The sequence below is a fragment of the Schistocerca americana genome, chromosome 10 (genome assembly GCF_021461395.2).
Source record: "Schistocerca americana isolate TAMUIC-IGC-003095 chromosome 10, iqSchAmer2.1, whole genome shotgun sequence".
NCBI classification, from domain to species: domain Eukaryota; kingdom Metazoa; phylum Arthropoda; class Insecta; order Orthoptera; family Acrididae; genus Schistocerca; species Schistocerca americana.
Genome location: NC_060128.1, coordinates 162102717 through 162123897, shown reverse-complemented (window position 1 = coordinate 162123897; position 21181 = coordinate 162102717). Strand labels below are relative to the sequence as shown.

The window sequence follows — 21181 nt, the reverse complement described above, 5'->3', positions numbered from 1 at the left end:
CACAATTTTGACATGTTCCATATCCAGGGCAAATTCATCACTATATTCACTGCGTGGAGAGTTTGACAGAGCACTGAAAGACCTGAGTCGAAACAAGGCCCCGGGAGTAGACAACATTCCATTAGAACTACTGATGGCCTTGGGAGAGCCAGTCATGACAAAACTCTACCATCTGGTGAGCAAGATGTATGAGACAGGCGAAATACCAACAGACTTCAAGAAGAATATAATAATTCCAATCACAAAGAAAGCAGGTGTTGACAGATGTGAAAATTACCAAACTATCTGTTTAATAAGTCACAGCTGCAAAATACTAACGCGAATTCTTTACAGACGAATGGAAAAACTGGTAGAAGCGGACCTCGGGGAAGATCAGTTTGGATTCCGTAGAAATGTTGGAACACGTGAGGCAATACTAACCTTACGACTTATCTTAGAAGAAAGATTAAGAAAAGGCAAACCTACGTTTCTAGCATTTGTAGACTTAGAGAAAGCTTTTGACAACATTAACTGGAATACTCTCTTTCAAATTCTGAAGGTGGCAGGGGTAAAATACAGGGAGCGAAAGGCTATTTACAATTTGTACAGAAACCAGATGGCAGTTATAAGAGTCGAGGGGCATGAAAGGGAAGCAGTGGTTGGGAAAGGAGTGAGACAGGGTTGTAGCCTCTCCCCGATGTTATTCAATCTGTACATTGAGCAAGCAGTGAAGGAAACAAAAGAAAAATTCGGAGTAGATATTAAAATTCATGGAGAAGAAGTAAAAACTTTGAGGTTTGCCAATGACATTGTAATTCTGTCAGAGACAGCAAAGGACTTGGAAGAGCAGTTGAATGGAATGGACAGTGTCTTGAAAGGAGGATATAAGATGAACATCAACAAAAGCAAAACAAGGATAATGGAATGTAGTCAAATTAAATCGGGTGATGCTGAGGGGATTAGATTAGGAAATGAGACACTTAAAGTAGTAAAGGAGTTTTGCTATTTAGGGAGTAAAATAACTGATGATGGTCGAAGTAGAGAGGATATAAAATGTAGACTGGCAATGGCAAGGAAATTGTTTCTGAAGAAGAGAAATTTGTTAACATCGAGTATAGATTTCAGTGTCAGGAAGTCGTTTCTGAAAGTATTTGTATGGAGTGTAGCCATGTATGGAAGTGAAACATGGACGATAACTAGTTTGGACAAGAAGAGAATAGAAGCTTTCGAAATGTGGTGCTACAGAAGAATGCTGAAGATAAGGTGGGTAGATCACGTAACTAATGAGGAGGTATTGAATAGGGTTGGGGAGAAGAGAAGTTTGTGGCACAACTTGACTAGAAGAAGGGATCAGTTGGTAGGACATGTTTTGAGGCATCAAGGGATCACAAATTTAGCATTGGAGGACAGCGTGGAGGGTAAAAATCGTAGAGGGAGACCAAGAGATCAATACACTAAGCAGATTCAGAAGGATGTAGGTTGCAGTAGGTACTGGGAGATGAAGAAGCTTGCACGGGATAGAGTAGCATGGAGAGCTGCATCAAACCAGTCTCAGGACTGAAGACCACAACAACAACATGATGTATTTAAAAAAGGAAAGAAAGAAAGAAAGAAAGAAAAGAAAGAAAGAAAGAAAGAAAAGAAAAAGAGAGTTGCCAGATGCATCCACCAACAAGCCCTGAAAAAGTGATCCCATTCCAGAACAGGGTGTATACGGGGACAAGGAAAAAAAATTCCCGGATTATTCCCGGAGATCCCTTTTAAAAAATATGGTTTTTCCCAGGCGGAAATACACTTTTTCTGTGCTAAGTGACAGTAGATTTTCCCTCGGAACTGTAAAACTTATCAATCCTTTGAATGGTTAACATTTTATACAATCGTGTAGAACTTCCCGAAAAAAGACGAAGCAGAGAAGTTTAGGAGAGATTTTTAATAAAAAAGGAGAAAAGTTTTGGAAAGACTTTTGATTTGCAGCAACATATACGCTGCATATTTTTGTATTACGAAATTATAAATTCTAATTGCACCAAGCACAGCGCGTTAGTTTACGGAGCATTGAAACAGAGGTTGCGATGTCCTTTTGTAAGCGAGTCATATCTCAAGCCACGAGATCTTACCAGCCGATGACAGCAGCTATTCAGAGCATAGGACACGTGTTATAGTCAGCCAATAGCAAGATCACTGGTTACATGCGAACACACAAGAGGAAAAGTTAACTGTTTACATTAATGTACACAGTACCACAGTACCGTATATCTACAAGAAAAGCTAAGCTTTCACATATAATATTGTGTCTCTAACACACTACAACAGAAGCTAAGCTTTCACATCTAATATTAATCTTTTTTGTATGTGTTATACTTTAAGATACATCACACAAATGTGCCAGTAAATTTAAAGTTATGACATAAATGTCTCGGCTCGAAATTCTTGTAAGTGGCCGGTCCTCAAAACGTTCAGTTTTGAACGCTCTGTGATTTAGAAATCCATCCCACTTTCTCACACGTAACATAATTCATCTTGAGTAAAAAGAAATTTACTTTGAAAGTAAAGCTTTTCTAACTACCGTTCACAATACTATCTGGAGACTGTTAGAAATAGGTTCGATTTACCAGTTGCCAGAAAACAGGCATTATTGTGCGTCTGCAACTACAGTGGTTTAAGAGGCCCGCATGTTCATGTGTATAAAGCACTAAGAGAGCTTACATTACACAATAAAAGAAACAGGGCATCAGAGGATACTCCAAAGAGCATCGGAATTTCGTAAACCATACTAAAATACATAATTCGGCTTGAAGCGAAAATTGGCTTTTTCCAGATTCACAATGAAGTAGGCCCCATCTGATATTAAGCTTTTCAGTGTGGTTTTTGGGATGTAAATTTTCTTGGAGTACCAGTACTCTACGATCTCATTTTTGGTTCTTTATTATGGCATAATGCCATACATGGCAGACGATGATAACGTGCACTTGAAATTCAGCGAACAGTTGGAACTAGCCAATACTGTAGAATTAAACACTTAGTTTCAAATAAAATGATTGCCTCAGTGGAAAGATTAATAAAGCCAAATTTCTTTAGCAAACTTGCAAAAATAACTTCACTGTTGTGCAAGGCGATTAATGCTCGACTGCTACTAACTTGGAAATAAAATAAAATAGGAAAACTGAAATTAATAATATATTTTTGTCCTCCGTAATTATATGAATGTATTTTAATTCACTTAATAGCTCCTGGCCACAGAAATCTGTTTTGTTTTCATTTGACGTGGGAGTTGTACACGAAGAGAAGCAGCGAAATCACTTAACGTAAACACGGGTCACGTGGAGACTAGCCCCCTCCCCACTATAACTCAGACAACTCTGTGCAAGTGCGAATCTGGCAGCTAGGGCGCGCGAGAAAAATTTTTCTCGTTTGAATCTGGCTCCTTGCTGCTACTACCGATACAGGTAACAGCCAAACTTCAAGTAGCGGGAAGCGGGAGAAGGTATTGTTTATAAGCAAGTCAAATGCGCATGCGCAACAGACCGCTGGCAACTGGTCAAACGAACCTTAATGTGAACAGTTGTGACGTCATGCTCATCGCAAGCAGTTTATTGTTACGAAGAATTAGTCTGCGCCCTACGGCCGTTGACATATTTTTGCTATTTGCAGACGCTTGTGCGTGCTCGGTGTTTTGTTGTTGTAAATTGCACATTTCCTTTGCCACTAAAGTTTTATTTTCTTCCCTCTTGTTTATATTTTATTGCTACATTATCATTCTCCAGTAACAGGATACAATAACATTCTTTGCTAGAGAATCAATTCTGCAATCAAAACTACAAAAATTTAACTGAAAGCTAAAACAATGAAAAATTCCTGGAATTCTGAAAAATTCCCAGGTTTTTCCCGGTTTTCTCCCAGATGAAAAAATTACCGGGTTTTTCCCGGGTCGTATACACCCTGCAGAAGTTTAGCAAGATCTCCATTCTGTCCTGAAATCCCTCCCTCTGTGACTCTCCCATAGATCAAACAAATGTGTAAGCATTTTGTGCTGCCCTTCTGTGTGTGTGTGTGTGTGTGTGTTCAACATTCCTGTTAGTCCTTTTTGGTATGAGTCCCATACACTTTAGCAATATTTTAGTATGTGTTGCACAAGTGATTTGCAAGCAATCTCCTTAGTAGGCTGATTGCACTTCCCCAGTATTCTACCAATACACCAAAATCTACCACCTGCTTTTCCCACAACTACTGAGCCTATGTGATCATTCCATTTCATACCCCCCTACAAAGAGTTACTCACAGGTATTTGTACGAGTTGGCCGATTCCGACAAATCACTGATATTATAGTCATAGGATACTATGTTTTTTCGTTTTGTAAAGTGCGCAATTTTACATTTTTGAACATTTAAAAGCAAACTACCAATCTTTGCATCACTTTAATGTCTTATCAAGATCTGACTGAATATTTATGCAGCTTATTTCAGGCAGTACTTCATTATAGTTAACACCATCATCAGCAAAAAGTCTGAGGCTACTTATTAATGTTGTCTGCAAGGTCATTAACATACAATATAACACGAACAGCAAGGGTCCCAACACACTTCCTTGGCACCCATCCAAAGTTGCTTCTATATCTGATGATTCTCCATCCAAGATAACATGCTGCATCCTCCCTACCAGAAAGTCCACAACCTGGTCACAAATTTCACTTGATAACCCATATGATCGTACTTTTGACAGTGAGTGTAGTAGGTTTGGTACTGAGTCAAATGTTTTTTTTAAAAAAATCAAGAAATACTGCATCTACCTGACTGCCTTGGTCTAAAGCTTTCAGCATACTGAGTGTGAAAAGTGCGAGTTGGGTTTCAAATGACCAATGTTTTCGGAATATGGGAGTTAGGAATTTTCATAATTCTGTTCACGATACGATAACTCATTATGTTTGAGCTCATAATATGTTCTAAGATTCTACAACAAACCCATGTCAAGGATATTGGATGGTAGTTTTGTGGATCACTTCTACTACCCTTCTTGTATACAGGTGTGACCTGCACTTTTTCCCCCAAGAACTGGGGATGGTCTTTTGTTCAAGGGATTTATGACAGATCATAGTTAGAAGAGGGGCTAACTCAGCCAAAAATTCAGTATAGAACCTGTTAGGGCTTCCACTGGGCCCCGGGGCTTTGTTAAATTTTAACAATTTCTGCTGTTTCTCAACACTACTGACACTAATACTTATTTCACTCAGCTTTCCAGTGGTACGAGGATTAAATTGGGGCAATTATCCTGGATTTTCCTTAGTAAAGGAACATTTGACAACTGAGTTAAGCATTTCAGCTTTTGCTTTGCTACCTTCAATTTCAGTCCCTGTCTCGTTCGCTAGGGACTGCGCACTAACTATAGTGCCACTAACATCCTTTACTTATGACTAGATTTTCTTTGGGTTCTGTGAAAGATCATTTGCAAATATTCGGCTAATGTAGTCATTGAAGCCAACACACATTGCTCTCTTCACAGCCAAATATGTTTCATTCAGCATCTCTCTACCTGCAGCCCTATGCTATCTGCAGTAATCTCTGTTTCTTTACAGTGATTATATACCACAGAGGTTCCCATCTATCATGAACTTTCTACAGCATACATATCAGTCCAGTGAGCCAATAATTATTTTAAACCTGAGCCATAGTTCCTCTACATACTCTGCCCTGTGCCGGAAGGTTCAAATTCCTCACTGAGATATGACACTACTGATTTTTTATCTAGTTTACTGGACATACATATCTTTCTGCTTGTTTTAGTTGTCCTTTGTACTTTGGTAACCATTGTTGCCACAACCGCATCATGGTGACTGACAAGTTTTGATGTGCGTATCCTCAAAGAGGTTGCGGCTATTTGTTGCCATTAGATCCAATATATAACCATCCTGAGTGGGGGTTCCAAACAATCTGTTCTAGGTAGTTTTCAGAGGATATCTTCTCAAGCCCACCAATAACAAAAGCTGTAATTTTCCCAATTGTTTGATTATTTAAGTCTCCACCAATGATTACAGTATGACTGGGGAACTTAGATACAAGTGAACTGAGGTTCTCTCTATTAAAGTTTTCAGTTAGAGCAAGAGATGGGTCTGGTGGGTGATAGAAGGATCCAATTATCGTTTTATGCCCACACCCGATACTGAGCCTTGCCCAAACACATATGCAGCTTCAATTTCTGTATCAATGGATTTAGGTTTCTTGTCTACTCTGACAAATACACCACTCCCATTTCCCATAGTTCCTGTTCCTTTATTGCCTGGCCCTATTCATCACTGCTGACACAAGTTCACTCTATGCTAATGCCCATGGCATTGCTGCTATTGAACAATACTTTTCCCGCAGCCCAAGTGACTCCAACCTATAACCTCCTTCCTTGTCACCATAATGAACTATATATTTACCCACAACTACTTCTCCCTTGAAGGCATCTCCTGCAAATTAATCCATGATATAGCAATTGGCACCCTCACAGTACCATTCTATGCTAACCTATTCAGGGGTGAACCACACAGAATCCCAAACCTCTCAACTGGTTCACATTCACTGCTGACATCTTCATGATCTGGACTGAGGGCGAGGACACCCTATCCACATCCTCCAGAACCTCAACACCTCCTCCTCCATTCACTTCAACTGGTCCTCCTCATCCCATCAAGCCACCTTCTTCCATGCTGATCTCCATCTCAAGGGTGGCTACATCAGTACCTCTACCCACATCACATCAAACTTACCAAGAATTCCACATCAAGAAATCCCTCCCATACAACCTAGCATCTGTCGTGAGGAGCAGTCCTCTCCTCCAAATATGCTGATTGTTTCACTGGACCCCATGCAGACCGAAATAATCCTTCGCATCTTGTCTAGAATCAGATCTGCCTTGTCTCTTCAGTCACCTTTTGTCCCCCACATACTCCACGTCCAGTCACAAATGGGAACTCGTCATGATTCAGTGCCACTCTGGACTCTAGCAACTGTATCACATTCTCTGCCAGACTTTCAATACCTTCTCTTGTACCCTGAAATAAGAAATATCCTCTGCACTACCCTCCTCATTCCTCCTACAATGATGTTCCACTGTCCAACTAATCTAGGCAATGTCCTTGCCTTACCCTATTCCGTCCACGCTCCCAACCCCTTGTCCATGGCTCATATCCTTGCAATTTACCTAGATGAAAGACCTATTCCATGCATCCTCCAACTACCAATTACTCTCTTTCTGTTATTTCCATCACAGGTAGGGCTACTTGTGAAAGCAGCTATGTCGTCTACCAAATTAGCTGCAAACACTGTATGGCATTCAACATGGCCACGAGCAATAACAAGCTGTCTGTCAGCACGAATAACCACTGACAGACCATGGCCGAGAGACAACTGAACCACCCAGCTGCCGAGCACGCCGCCCGATAGGATCTGTTCAACTTCGACAACTGTTTCACAACAGTAGCTTTTCTGAAATGTGAAAGTGTCAATTCTCCCTGTAACATACCATCTTTCCTGTAGTGCCCCTGGCTTCAACTTTCCTCCACCTGCCTATCCCCTCCCTGTTCCCACTCTAGCCTCACACATGTTCTGTCCTCCCCCCCCCCCCCCCCCACCTAAGCACACCTTTCTCCTCCTCTGATTCTCTCCTTTCCCCTTATGCCCCACAGCACAGCTTCACACTGCTGCAACTAGCAGACCTGAACTGTCCCCTGAACTCTCCCACAGTCGCACTATCATCTTCCTTCTCACCCCTACCCCCTATCCCTCTTGTTTCCTGCCCCACCCCTCTTCTGTAGTCCAACTTCCCATCTCAGCAAGGTTACCTGCTCACCTGCAATGCAGTCTCCGACCTCGGTGACTACGTGTGTGAGCTTACTTTTGTTTATGTCGTTGGAATACGAGTGATAACTTACTATTATACACCACTATTTTTCAATGTGCCTGTCTTCCATTCAACATCTCTGCTAAGTTGTGAGCAGGAATCTATCTTTTCCTATTGTTATTTCATTCCAGCTTTTCCATTATATATTACTGGCCTTTTACCCACAACTTTGCCCACATAAGCATATGACACATTTATCGTACACATCTTCTCCACCTTGCTTTCTCTTTCCATCTCCTCCTCCCCCTTCTCTGTCCAGGTTATCCCACCTTCTTTTTCTAGCCACCCGCACCCCTCTCCATCTGCCTCCTACACCTCCCCACCCTCTCTCTTCTCTTACTACCTTCCTCCCCCACCTCTCACTCTCCATATCCCACTTCCTTTCCTCTCACTGCTCTTTTCCACCTTTCCCCTCTCTTTGCTTGTCCATTCCTGCCCTCCCCCCCAACCCTCTTCATCCATCTCCTCCCGGTCCCTCTCTCTGCCTGCCTTCTCCTCTACCCCTCTCTCTCCGTCCGCCTCCCTGTCCATCTCCTCCTCCCCCTCTCTTCCTCCACCCTGTCTCTGCTCAGCTGTGCCCATCTGCACATATACCTATTGGAATGCATTCTGACAACTGCCAGGCATGCAGGGCAACCTAGAAGACAGGCACTGTCAATCCTCTTTCACCCCACCCACATGGGAGCCAGGTTGTACTTACATCACAACTTTTTTCATATAACAAATGATATGTCTGCCAAATTTTGTTGAAATCAATACGATGGCTTAGGTTGTGGTATGCGAACGACATTATCTTTCTTATGCAAGTTATTTAGAACAGGGCAATTTTACACAGGTGGATGTGTACAAACTGTGGAGGTAACACTCAAAAATTAAAGTATTATCCAAGAATAGGAAATTCATAGTATCAATAACTGATACCGAAGGATAACAAGATACTTGGCAAATAGGTTCACATGAATCCCATCTTTACACATGATTTGCTGGTGGCAATGTTTAAAGTTAAGCCACATCAGTATGACTGCAAACAGAACTGCTACTATAATAAGATCTTAGAAAACAGGAAACTGTGAGGAGGATCCCATCATGGTATTGATATGTCACAACCTAACTCCCAATTAGGGCATCGGTCAAAGTAGAATGGCACTACTGGAAACATCAGCGTGCCTATGGACTCCATCCTAATAAAAATGCCTGCAACACCGAACTTTTTCAGACTATTAAACAGAATAGCTACCCCTGGGGAATTCTTGTGGGCTGACCAGCTCCCTGAAGAACAGCTGAGCCACAGACGGACGCTCCGTCGCTGGCAGCTCCTCTGCGAACCAATAGTGCAGCGTACGGCTCTCGCGTGTATGGCTGCCTGTCTGGGCATTCACGAGGAACACCCTGAACTCCAGGGACAGCTGTGCTGGGCTATCATCCGCATCTGAAATTAACCAATGTCTACTTAAATGAAATGTACAACAAGGAAGTGTCACATGAAATCACACTTTATTCATTTACACACTTATTTCACATGACAAGATTATGGCCATCAAGCCATCCCTTACACCTAACAAGGTACCCTCAGTAAATTAACATTACAACACACATAGTATATGTAATGTATATAATAATATCAAGTGATGAAAAGCAGAGACCATGCGCACCTTTGTAGATTTCATTAAGGCATGAACTCTATAGATAGATCGCCTCTGATCCAAGAACTGAAAGAAAGGTGCCTCAACAAGAAGACAGTGAACATTATCAAACACACACACTAAGAAACACCAAATCCAAAATTAAAATCATGGGAGAGTTATCAGAGTCCTTTGAGATTAGAACAAGGGTGAGACAAGGCAACATTATTTCTGGACTATTGTTCAATATTCTATTATGCAAAGCAGTCAGGGAATGGAAAAAGCTGATGATACAGGAATTTTATTAACCAGTATAGGAAGGAAAACGGAATGAAAGGATACAGGCTGTCTCGCATTCACTGATGCTCTGGTAATATTCCCAAGTAACACTAAACTGCGTTAAAGCAAATCTAGAGCCTGAAAGGGAAGGCTGAAAATGTCTAACAAAACTGGCAAAAGTGACAAATAAAAAATATGCACCAAAAAAGATCATGATGAAAGGAACAGACAAAGAAGCTCACAAACAGTGAAATCTAGAGATGATTAGCCCATTCTGGAAGACTGGAAACACAGTAAATCATCCTTGTCACAGAAACATTGGCCATGGACCGGAAAGGTGCCTAGAAAATACTGAATATCACAGATTGTGGAGTAGGCAAGAGATTGAACAGACGTTTGGCATCACACACATCACCATGAAGAATGATTAACTGAAATTTTATGGGCATATCAAGAGAATGGCAAACACTTGACAACAAACCAGAGCTTTAAGTACACAGAAATCATCAGGAACATGAACTGATTTACAGACATCACAATAGACCTGAAGGATGCTGATATGGCACACTCAGACATATAAGACAAACATACATTTAACCACAAGGTACTCAAATGTAAAGGTCAAGAAATTTGAAATAGGAATGAAATGGACAGAAGAAAGTGCAGAGAGAGAAGATGAAAGAAATGTGATGCCTGAGAATATCTCTCATCAAATAGACATTTTACGTGGTTGTCTGGCAGCCCATACGTTAACAATTCATCATCATCATCATCATCATCATTATTATTATTATTATTATTAGGTTGTGCTCAGAAGTAAGCATCTTCCGTGACTTGTGTGGCAAGCACGGGTCCCCAAGCTGGGTCTGGCATTGCTTCCACTTACTTGTGCCACACTCCTCACTTTCATCTATCCTATCTGACCTGTCTTGGTCAATCCTTGTTCTTTTCTGACCCCAAGGGCATAACTATGGAAGCCTAGTGTGTCTTTCATTTTCAAATCCTTTAATGGCCCTTGTCTTTCTTAGGCCAATTTCTTCAACTCTCAAAGTGTCGGACCCATTCTATTTTTTTTCTGTCTTCAAAATTTCATGCTGTCATCTTTCATCCTTCATCATCACCTTTCTGAATAACATTCAGATTTTAATTCAAGGATTTATCTTCACACCAAGATGGAACCTTAGACAGTCGACCATGAACAGTCTTTCGAAGAATAATTCCACCGACTGCAACCATAGATTGCTGGAAGACAGCATTCGGATTCGGTTGGCTGCTATTCAGAAGATAATGATGGATCAGAGTGTCTAGAAACTCAACAGTCAGTACAAACCGAAAAATATCAAAGGATTAAACTTAAACAAATCTCATTCTTCTCGACACACAATGTTAACTCCTTGTGCCAAGCTGGAAAATTAAAAATTGTCACTGATATAATGTAGAAACACAAAATTGTAATCATGGCTCTCCAAGAAATCAGAAACAGTGATCAAGACCCTATGGAATCACAGGGATACCAACTTTATAAAGGAATCCCTGGAAAAAGAGTCATGAAAAATTGTCCACAATTTGGCGATGGATTTCTTACAGATCTCAAAATTATCGACTATCACAGAATTCACATCTCAGTGTCCCAGACTTGCAACTCTAAATCTGAAATATGCAAATACGACTTACACAATTACCAATGCACATGCTCCCACCAATCAGAAAAATAATACTCTGAAGAACACAGAAGAAACAGAGAAATTTTGGGATGCCCTGGATCGAGTCTTAATCAACATTCCTCCATCAAATATAGAAATTATCCTTGGCGGGATCAATGCTCAAGTGGGGCAAGATTGAAGATACAGAGGTAGCACTGGAAAATGGCCTGCACATTAACTGATCAACAAAAATGGTCAAAGATTAATTGAAACTTCTAATAACCTTAACCTGGTCTCAAAATCAACATGTTTTAAAAGGAATCCTCACAATATTAAAAACCTGGAAACACCCTGATTTCCAAAAGGGTGAATGGTACCTGGACCATGAATGTATGGATAAATTTCACCCATTTCGTGAAATCTACAATGTCAAAGTTTTAAGGGGGTGAAGATTGGTTAGCTGGTTTGTTTGTTAAAAGAGGAGGGGGAGAGACCAACTGCGAGGTCATTGGACCCTCGTTCCCAGTAAAATAATTACACAATGGAAAGAAGAAAAGAATGGAGACGTACAGCACAATAACAGGAGAATGGAAGAACCAAAAGAACGACAGGACAACCAGCACTACTATGGACAAAACCGGAAAAGAAAACAACAGAGAGAAGCAAGAAACAGGTAGAAGGGGTAAAAATAAGAGAGCAGATGACTGTGGCTGACCGACCACGAGAATAAAAAGGACAATCTAGCCCCTCTGTGACACTTTAACACACCCACCCTAAAAGCATTAGAGTGGAGAACACAAAGGGACAAATGAAATGCGCTAAAACTTATATAGAATGATAAAATCCACCGTCACATATTAAACGTAAAACTAAATTAGCCGATGAAGTGTTGTCAGCTAAAATCAACAGCAACGAGTCCAGTAACTGACGAGTCCGTTGCAGGGCAGCCAAAGAAGGACAGCGCACCAAGATATGGATCACTGTCGGCCGGGCGCCACACCGAAACTGAGATGGGTCATCACGGCGCAGGATGCAGCCATGTGTCACCCAAGCGTTGCCAATGCAGAGCCGGCACAGGACCAGAGTCCCTTCAAGAGGACCGCATGGAGGACCACCACACAGTCTTAATCTCCTTAATGGCACACAGTTTGTTGTGTGTGCTGAGGTTATGCCATTTTGTCTCCCAAAGCCACACAACCTTGTGCCGTAGTACTGAACGCAGGTCAGTTGCAGAGAAGCTGATCTCCATAAGCGGTTGCCATGTAGCCTGTTTGGCCAGCCTGTCGGCAAGTTTGTTGCCTGGGATTCTGATGTGACCTGGAGCCCAGACGAACACCGCGGAATGACCGGACCGGACCGTTCCAGGGCATAGATGGACTCCTGGATGGTAACTACCAAAGGATGATGAGGGTAGCACTGGCCAATAGCGTGTAGGCTGCTCAAGGAGTCAGTACACAGAAGAAACTACTCCCCTGTACATGAACGGATGTGCTCAAGAGCACGTGATATAGCCACCAGCTCGGCAGTGAAAACACTGAAGCCATCAGGCAAGGAATGCTGCTCAATATATCCTCCGTGGACACATGCAAAGCTGACATGAGCATCAGTCATTGAGGCGTCAGTATAAACCACTTCGTGGCCCCTGTACATTTCAAGAATCGAGATTAAGTGGCAGTAGAGAGCCACAGGGTTAATCGAGTCCTTATGGCCACGTGAAAGGTCCAGGCGAAGCTGCGAACTAAGTGTTCACCATGGAGGTGTACGTGAATGGACCTCAAGTATAGCTGGTAAAGGCAAGGATTCCAGTTCGGAAAGAAGGGATCGGACACGAACTGCAATTGGAAGACCTGACCTGGGCCGCTGATGCAGGAGATGAACCACTGTGGGTAGGAAAAAGAGATAGTGATGGTGATTCAGATACGCAGGAGAACTAAGAACTTGTGCAACGTAACTGGCCAGCAGTTGGGCACACCTAACGTGCAATGGAGGGACTCTGGCCTCCACAAGGACATTGGTCACTGGACTTGTCCCAAAAGCTCCTGTCGCTAGGGGAACAGCAAAGTGGTGCACTATGTCGAGTAAACGCAATGCCAAGGGTGCCGCCTAACCATAAACCGGACTCCCATAGTCAAGGTGGGATTCAACAAGGGCTCTGTAGAGCTGCAGCAGAGTAGAGTGATCTGCACCCCAGTTGGTGTTGCTCAGGCAGCGGAAGGCATTGAGGTGCTGCCAGCACTTCCACTTAAGCTGACGAAGATGAGGAAGGCAAGTCAATTGGGTGACAAAAACCAGTCCAATAGATGAACGGTATGACACCGACAGAAGTGCATAACACACGACTTTGCTCACCGACACCAGAACTGGAGGGGCAATACAAAATGCAGAAGTTGTCTGCGTACAGAGAAGGTGAGACGGACGGCCCTACAGCTGCTGCTAGACCATTAATGGCCACTAAAATAGAGAGACATTCAATACGGAGCTCTGCGGGACCCCATTCTCCTGGATATGGGGGGAACTATGGGAGGCACCAACTTCGACACAGAAAGTACAAAGTGAATGGAAACTTGATAAAAATCAGGAGTGGGCCTTGGAGACCCCACTCGTATAATGTGGCAATTATAGTATGTCACCAGGTGGTGTCATATGCTTTTCGTAAATCAAAAAAGATGGCAACCAGCTGTTGGCAGTAGGTGGAGCCAATATGCCACGTGACTCCAGGACCCAACACAACCGTCGACACAACATAAGTTCCAACAGCTTACAAAGATCGTTGGTAAGGCTGATGGACCGATAGCTATCCACATCAAGCGGGTTTTTACCTGGTTTGAGTACCAGAATGATGGTGCTCTCCCGCCATTGCAATGGAAAGACACAGTCACACCAGATCCAGTTGAAGATGACGAGGACATGTCGCTTGTAGTCAGATGAGAGATGTTTAATCATCTGATTGTGGATCAGCTCTGTCCCAGGAGCTGTGTTGGGGCAATGTGCAATGACACTGAGGAGCTCCCACTCTGTAAATGGGGCATTATAGGATTCACTGCGGTGTGTAGTGAATGAGAGGACGTTCCCTCCATTCCGCTGTTTGAGAGTGCAAAAGGCTGGAGGGTAATTCTCTGACATAGAGGCTTGAGCATAGGGCTCAGCAAAGTGCTCGGAAATTGCGTTTGCGTCGGTCGATAACACGCCATTTATTTTAACACCGGGAACACCTGTTGGCGTCTGGTACCTGAAAACACGTTTGATCTTTACCCAGACTTGGGAAAGTGGAAAGTGACGTATCGCACCCAATGATCGAGACATATCTCTCCCAACACTCTTACTTCTGTCGTTTGATAAGCTGGCGGACGAGGGCATGGAGCCATTTAAAGGCTATGATGCGCTCCAGGGAAGGGTGCCACTTACGCCACTGTAGCTTCAGCGACTTCCAGCGACCACCAAGGTACTGCCTTTCGCGGGGGGCACCCTAAAGAGCGAGGGATCGTGTTTTCTGCCACAGACACTATTGTTGTCACCTGCTCAACCATCACATTGATGTTGCCATGTGGGGGAGATTTAACAGTGTCAGCAGAGGCGAAAGTTTCCCAGTCTGTCTTGTTTAAATCCCATCTGGGCAGGCAACTGTGGGCCTGATGAGAGGGCAGTGACAGCAAGATGGGGAAGAAGTCACTAGCACACAGGTCGTCATGTGCTCTCCAATGGATAGCTACCATGAGCCACACTGAAATGTTTAGCAGCCCCAGTATATAAGAGGCAAATGTCGAACTGAGACAGTAAAGTTTTGACATATCTGTCTCAGCCAGTAAGCGTGGTGCCATCCCATAAAGGCTTATGGGCGTTAAAATCTCCCAAAAGTAGGAAAGGTTTAGGTAGTTGATCAATCAGTACAGCTAATACATTCAGGAATACAGCACCATCTGGAGGAAGATATACATTGCAGTTATTTCCTGCGTTGTCCTTATTCTGACAGCCACAGCTTGACGAGGGGTTTGAAGGGGCACAGTTTCACTACAGACCGAGTTTAGGACATAAGCACAAACTCCACCTGACACACTATTATAGTCGCTACAGTTCATGTAGTATCCCTTATAGCCATGGAGAGCTGGGGTCCGCATTGCTTGGAACCAGGTTTCCTGGAGGGCAATGCAGATAGCAGGTGTAAAGCTTAACAGTTGCCGCAGCTCAGCCAGGCGGTGGAAAAAACCGCCGTAATTCCACTGGAGGATGACGTCATTGTGAGGCATGGAACATTCAATGAGGCAGTTTACACCTCAGGGTCACCTGCTGCCACAGACGTTTTGCCTGAGCAGTCTATATCCATTGTGTCTGTGGATCCGGCGAGATCTAGGTCCTCAGTAGACGCCAAAATCTCCACCTCATCCGCAGATGCAGAGCTTGTAGGTGTGGATGCCACCGCAATTCCCTTGGTCCTCGTGACATTCTTTTTGGATTTCTCTTGCTGCTCCTTGGGTTTCCCTGGCTGGGAGGACTTCACTGATTCAGTCTCCGGGACTGAGGATCAGCATAAAGCCCTACGACCAGCTGCTTTTGGACCCGTCAGCCACTGACAGGTGTCATCTTGACCACTAGCAGAAATCTGGGAAAGGAGTGACCCAAGGGACCATCTAGAGGAGCGAAGAAAACTTACACTTCTCTGGCTCAGAAGTGGGGACTGATAGCCCTGATGGTTGGAGGGTGTTGCTCCCAAAGTAGGACCAACAGGGAGAGAAGTGCCCTCCAGCATCAAGGAGGCAGGTGTAGTTTTCTGGTTCTGGTGGCGTAAGATGAGGTCATAGCCACAGAATGCAGGCACTCAAATTTCCTCTTAGCCTCAGTTGGTCCAGCGTCCTATATTCCATGATTTTCCTCTCTTTCTGTAAAATCCTGCAGTTTGGCGAGCAAGGTGAATGATGCTCTCCACAGCTGACACAGATGGGAGGAGGGGCACATGGACTGTTGGGATGTGATGGGCCTCTGCAATCTTGGCATGTGACACTGGAAGTACAGCGGGAAGACATATGGCTGAACTTCCTGCTGGCGGCAGACCGCATCAGGGGAGGGATATATGGCTTGACGCCACAGCGGTAGACCATCACCTTGGCCTTCTTGGGCAATGTGTCACCCTCGAAGGCCAAGTTGAAGGCACCGGTGGCAACCTGATTATCCCTCAGACCCCGAGGGACACACCGGATGAAATTAACACCTCACCACTCTAAATTGGCACGCAGCTTGTCATCACACTGCAAAAGAAGGTCCTGGTGGAATATAATACCCTGGACCATATTTAAGCTCTTATGGGGTGTGATGGTAACAGAAACATCCCCCAACTTGTCACAAGTGAGTAATGCCTGTGCCTGGGCAGAGGATGCCATTTTTATCAAGACTAACCCAGAGCGCATTTTGGACAAGTGTTGCACGTCCCCAAGCTTGTCCTGCAAATGCTCCACAGTACCGGGGCGAATAGGCTTCACTGACATCCTTAGACTGGCGTTCCTCCCATGGTGTGGCCAGGGAGGGGAATGATTTGGGGCATATTTCTTAGCACTGAAGTTACACTTTGCCCGCTTAGAGACTGCTGGCGGCGGACCACCAGCAAGAGAGGACATACTACGCTTCATGGTGTGTCACCCGCCCTGATGCCACCCACTCTGACCAGGGGCCCTCCCCACGGGCGCCACCCAGCCTCAGCAAGGGCCACCTGGCAGGATGGCCATTGCCGGGAGTCCCAATGCCCCAAGGAGATAGGCATCTACTCCATGGCATATGTGGGGAGTTAACAGTGTAGACATCAGCAGAGCGATCCCATTGTTGTCAGGGGGCTACGACCAACAGTGTACATGGTGGCCCCACCACAACGGACTGGCTACCGTGCTAGCTGCGAGGTGCAAAGAATTCCATGGTTCTCGTCAGCGAAGAAAATTACACTGCATAGTGGGTGGAGGAAAATGCACCCAGGAAGGTGTCCTGGCTCAAGAGATGGAGGATGAGCGGGACCGCAATACCACAACGAAGAAGTGGGCTAAAGATTTCAATGCACGATGGACACTATGCACCATGTACGGCACCCTTCTCCAATTGGCTCGCACTTCGGGAAAATTTTGAAAAATGGAGGTAAAACCCTACCGGGGACCATCACATAAAGGCCAAAAGGTGTGAGACTCCTTTTAGTCGCCTCTTATGACAGGCAGGAATACCTCGGGCCTATTCTAAACCCCAGGCCATAGGGGTGTGGGGGTGGGAAGGTTGAAGTCTCAGGGTCATGTTGTGAAGATCAAAATAAAATTAACGCCAATGGTAAAGAAAAGATCTCAGAAAAAAAAAAAACTAGAAGAAAATTTGACCCAACTATCTTAACAAAAAATGAGAAGTACACAAGGAAATCAGGTGAAGGATGTGTCGACTACAATAAAAAAAAAAGTCTGAAGAATCACATCTAGAACTAACTAAGCAAAGAAAATTAACCCATAAAATCATCAGACAGGCAAAACACAAACATCTCAAAAATACCCTAGAGAAAATAGAACTTCCAGAAGAAACAGTCAAGAGACTGTTACAAAACCTTTTGGAGATATCTTAAAACGTATGAGTACCCAACATTGATGCCGAGAGATCAGCCAGGAAAGTTAGTGCATAGCAATCAAGAAAATGCAGAGATCTTTGCAGAGACTTTCAACAAACATTTAAATTGTGGTGACCCACTGGAAAAATATCAAGTACACAGAAGCTCCTATTTTAACCACCCCAGACCTAATAGATCCTGCAGCTATCAATGAGGTAGAGGTCACAATTCAGGAACAAAAAAATTAAAAGGAATGTGGTGAAGACCATGTATTTGCAGAAATGTGGAAGAATGCTGGAAAACCTGCAGTCATAAATCTCCACTAACATCATATTGAAATGTGGATCACAGAGAAAATTCCAGAGCACTGGACCTTAGGAATAATCCATCCATTATTTAAAAAAGCGATATAACCAACCCAGATAATTACAGAGGAATAACCCTTCTGTTCTGCACATACAAAATTTTCTCCCGCATAATTTACAATAGGATCAAAAACATTCTGGAACCACAACTTGGAGACTGTCAAGGAGGATTTTGACCATACAGAAGCTGCTCAGGCGAAATTCTTAGCCTGAAACTAATAATGGAGTATTACAAGTATAGAAACTAACAGTTATTTATCTCATTCATAGATTTAAAAAAAGCATTTGATAGTGTTCATAGACCCACACTTCTAAAAATCCTTACATCATATGGCCTCCATCCGAAACTGGGAAGACTCATTCAGCTAACTTTAACTAATACAAATTCAAATGTCAAGCTTAGAGGAGAAATGTCAAAAGCTTTCACAATAAAAACAGGACTCAAGACAAGGTAATGGATTGTCCCCTTTGCTTTTTGATGTGGCCTTCAATTACATCATGACAGTGTGGCAAAAAGAAAATCAATGTAAAATCAAAATTGGAGGAAAAACAGCAATAAGAGCAAACTGCCTTGGTGTGCTGACTTAGCTCTCTTAGCCTTTGACATGGAAGAAGTTCGTGCTCAGATCATAAGTCTCCAGAAAACTGCTTCAAAGATAGTATTACAAATATCCTTGGAGAAAACTGAAATCATGCCCATGAAGCCTCTTTGCATAGATAAAATCCTCATAAATCATCAAGCAATTAATATAGTTCTACAACTTAAATATCATGGAGAAATTATTTTGCACAACTTGGGTGAGAAAGCAACACAGATAAATAGAACCAATGAAAAAAAGCACAATTTCTAACCTTGTCAACATATAATAAGAAATGCCTGTCAACAGACACTAAGATCCAACATTACAAAACTGTAACTCTCCTGGAAGCAACTTACGCTTGTGAAACTCTGCTCCAAATTAAAAATGAATGAAGAAACAATCAACTTCTCAAGACTGAACGAAGAATTATCAGAATATGCATTGAATAAATAAATAAATAAATAAATAAATAAAAACCACGTTGATGGAGTCTGGAGAATCCTCCCTAACGAAACTGTCTATTGTGAAATTGACCCAATCACCAGCACAATGAAGAAGAAAAGAATCTCTAATATTTCCTTCATGCCTTATGACTGCCTGATAACAGGATTTTAAAACAACTAGTGATGAGAAGACTCAGAAAGAAGACAGAAAGACAGTGGGTCAAAGAAATTCAGCAAGATCTTGAAGCAGTCGGACTTAGAATTACTGATCCAGAGAACAAAAACAAAATTAACACTCTCCTTATGAATCCTAAATTTTCAGTGCAGAAGACCGGTAGAGATTTCAGGCGAGTTAAGAAAATTGAGTTTGAAACGAATGCAAAAGTACTGGGCTGAGTGCAAGAAGTAAGTAGTCCAATCTTCAAAGATAAAGTGAACATGGAATCACTCAAGTGGTCCAATGTGGCCAACCAAGTTAATAATAATATTATTAGACTGGCCCATAATTTCGTAGCATTTTTCCGTAAGTACAAAAAAACCAAGAGATACAGATAAAATATAGTTTAATCATCAATAATATTGCACTATTTACAATGGTCTGCCAATGCTGGGGTAACTTTTCGATTCCACAGCTATAGAAATCACATGGTTTTGAGGCGAAGCACTCATTGAGCCATGTCCAGAGCATATTTTCATCTAAAAATGAAGTTCCTTGAAGGTTGTTTGATAGAGAGCAGAAGAAGTGGAAATCAGAGTGCTATATCAGGAGAGCAACATAGGTAAGAATGATTTCCCAACTCAATTGCTGTAGAGTGTTTTTTTGTCAGTGTAGCAGAATGAGGGTCGACATTATCATGGAGTAGCGTCAGTACACGCTGTCTTCCTGGTCACTGTTCTTGTGTTGCATCTGCAAGATATATCAGTTATTGACAGGAAATGTCAGCGGTGATGGTTAAACCCCAGGGAAGCAATTTGTAGTACGCCACACCATTGCTGTTCCACCAGATGCGTGACATTATCTTTTGTGGAAGCGCACCGGTCTTTGTACGCAGAGCTGCTGTTTCTTTGGGCTCAACTATTTCCTTCATTTCCTCATGTTAAGATAAAGACATTATTTCTTGTTACCAGTAACGATACAGGATAGGAATAGTTGGTGGCGTTCACAAGCCAACTGATGACGAGCAAGCAGAGATGTACCTATGGGCACCCACTGATTTCTGTGATTTTGGCTTAAGAGGATGTGGTAGCCATACACCCATTTTTTAACCTCCCTACTGTATGCAAGTTTTGCACAATGCTGGGATGATCACAGTTCATCACAGTGGTCAGTTCTAAAGTATGCTGATGTAACACAGTTAAATAATCGTCATCCAACGCTGAAGGTATTCAAGAACATGGAGAGCTCCTAATGTCAAAATGATCCCCCTCAAAATGATAAAACTATTTTCTTGCCACGCTGTATCCAATGGAATTTACCCTATACATGGTACAAATGTTGCTAGCTGCCTCTGCTGCTGTCACTCCTCTATTGGACTCAAACACAACAATATGTTGGAAATGTTCCAATTTCTAGCACCCACAGCTCCACACACTATCTCCAAATGACAATATTAAAGTCAAATTTGCAACAATGAGCTACAAATACAAAGTGACAATCGATAAATAATCCCATAGCAACCGAAATATCTACACGCAAAACAAAAACCTATGAACTTAATCACCAACCTATTATTATTATAATTATAATAATTATTATTATTAGACTATTGCAAGGGAGGCAGCCATTGGAAGAAGAGAAGTACGAAATGGCACTTTAAGTGAAAAATAGCCA

General features: G+C 42.8%; 1 protein-coding gene across 2 annotated transcripts in view; it reads right to left on the bottom strand.

The window, feature by feature from the left end:
- The window catches only part of LOC124552400, a 126442-nt gene that overhangs the window by 96534 nt on the left and 8727 nt on the right, over positions 1-21181 (bottom strand). For both annotated transcript variants that reach the window (XM_047126663.1, XM_047126664.1), the window contains exon 3: positions 9096-9287. In XM_047126663.1, the coding sequence (XP_046982619.1) occupies positions 9096-9287 (192 nt within the window). The remainder of the gene's footprint in view (positions 1-9095; positions 9288-21181) is intronic.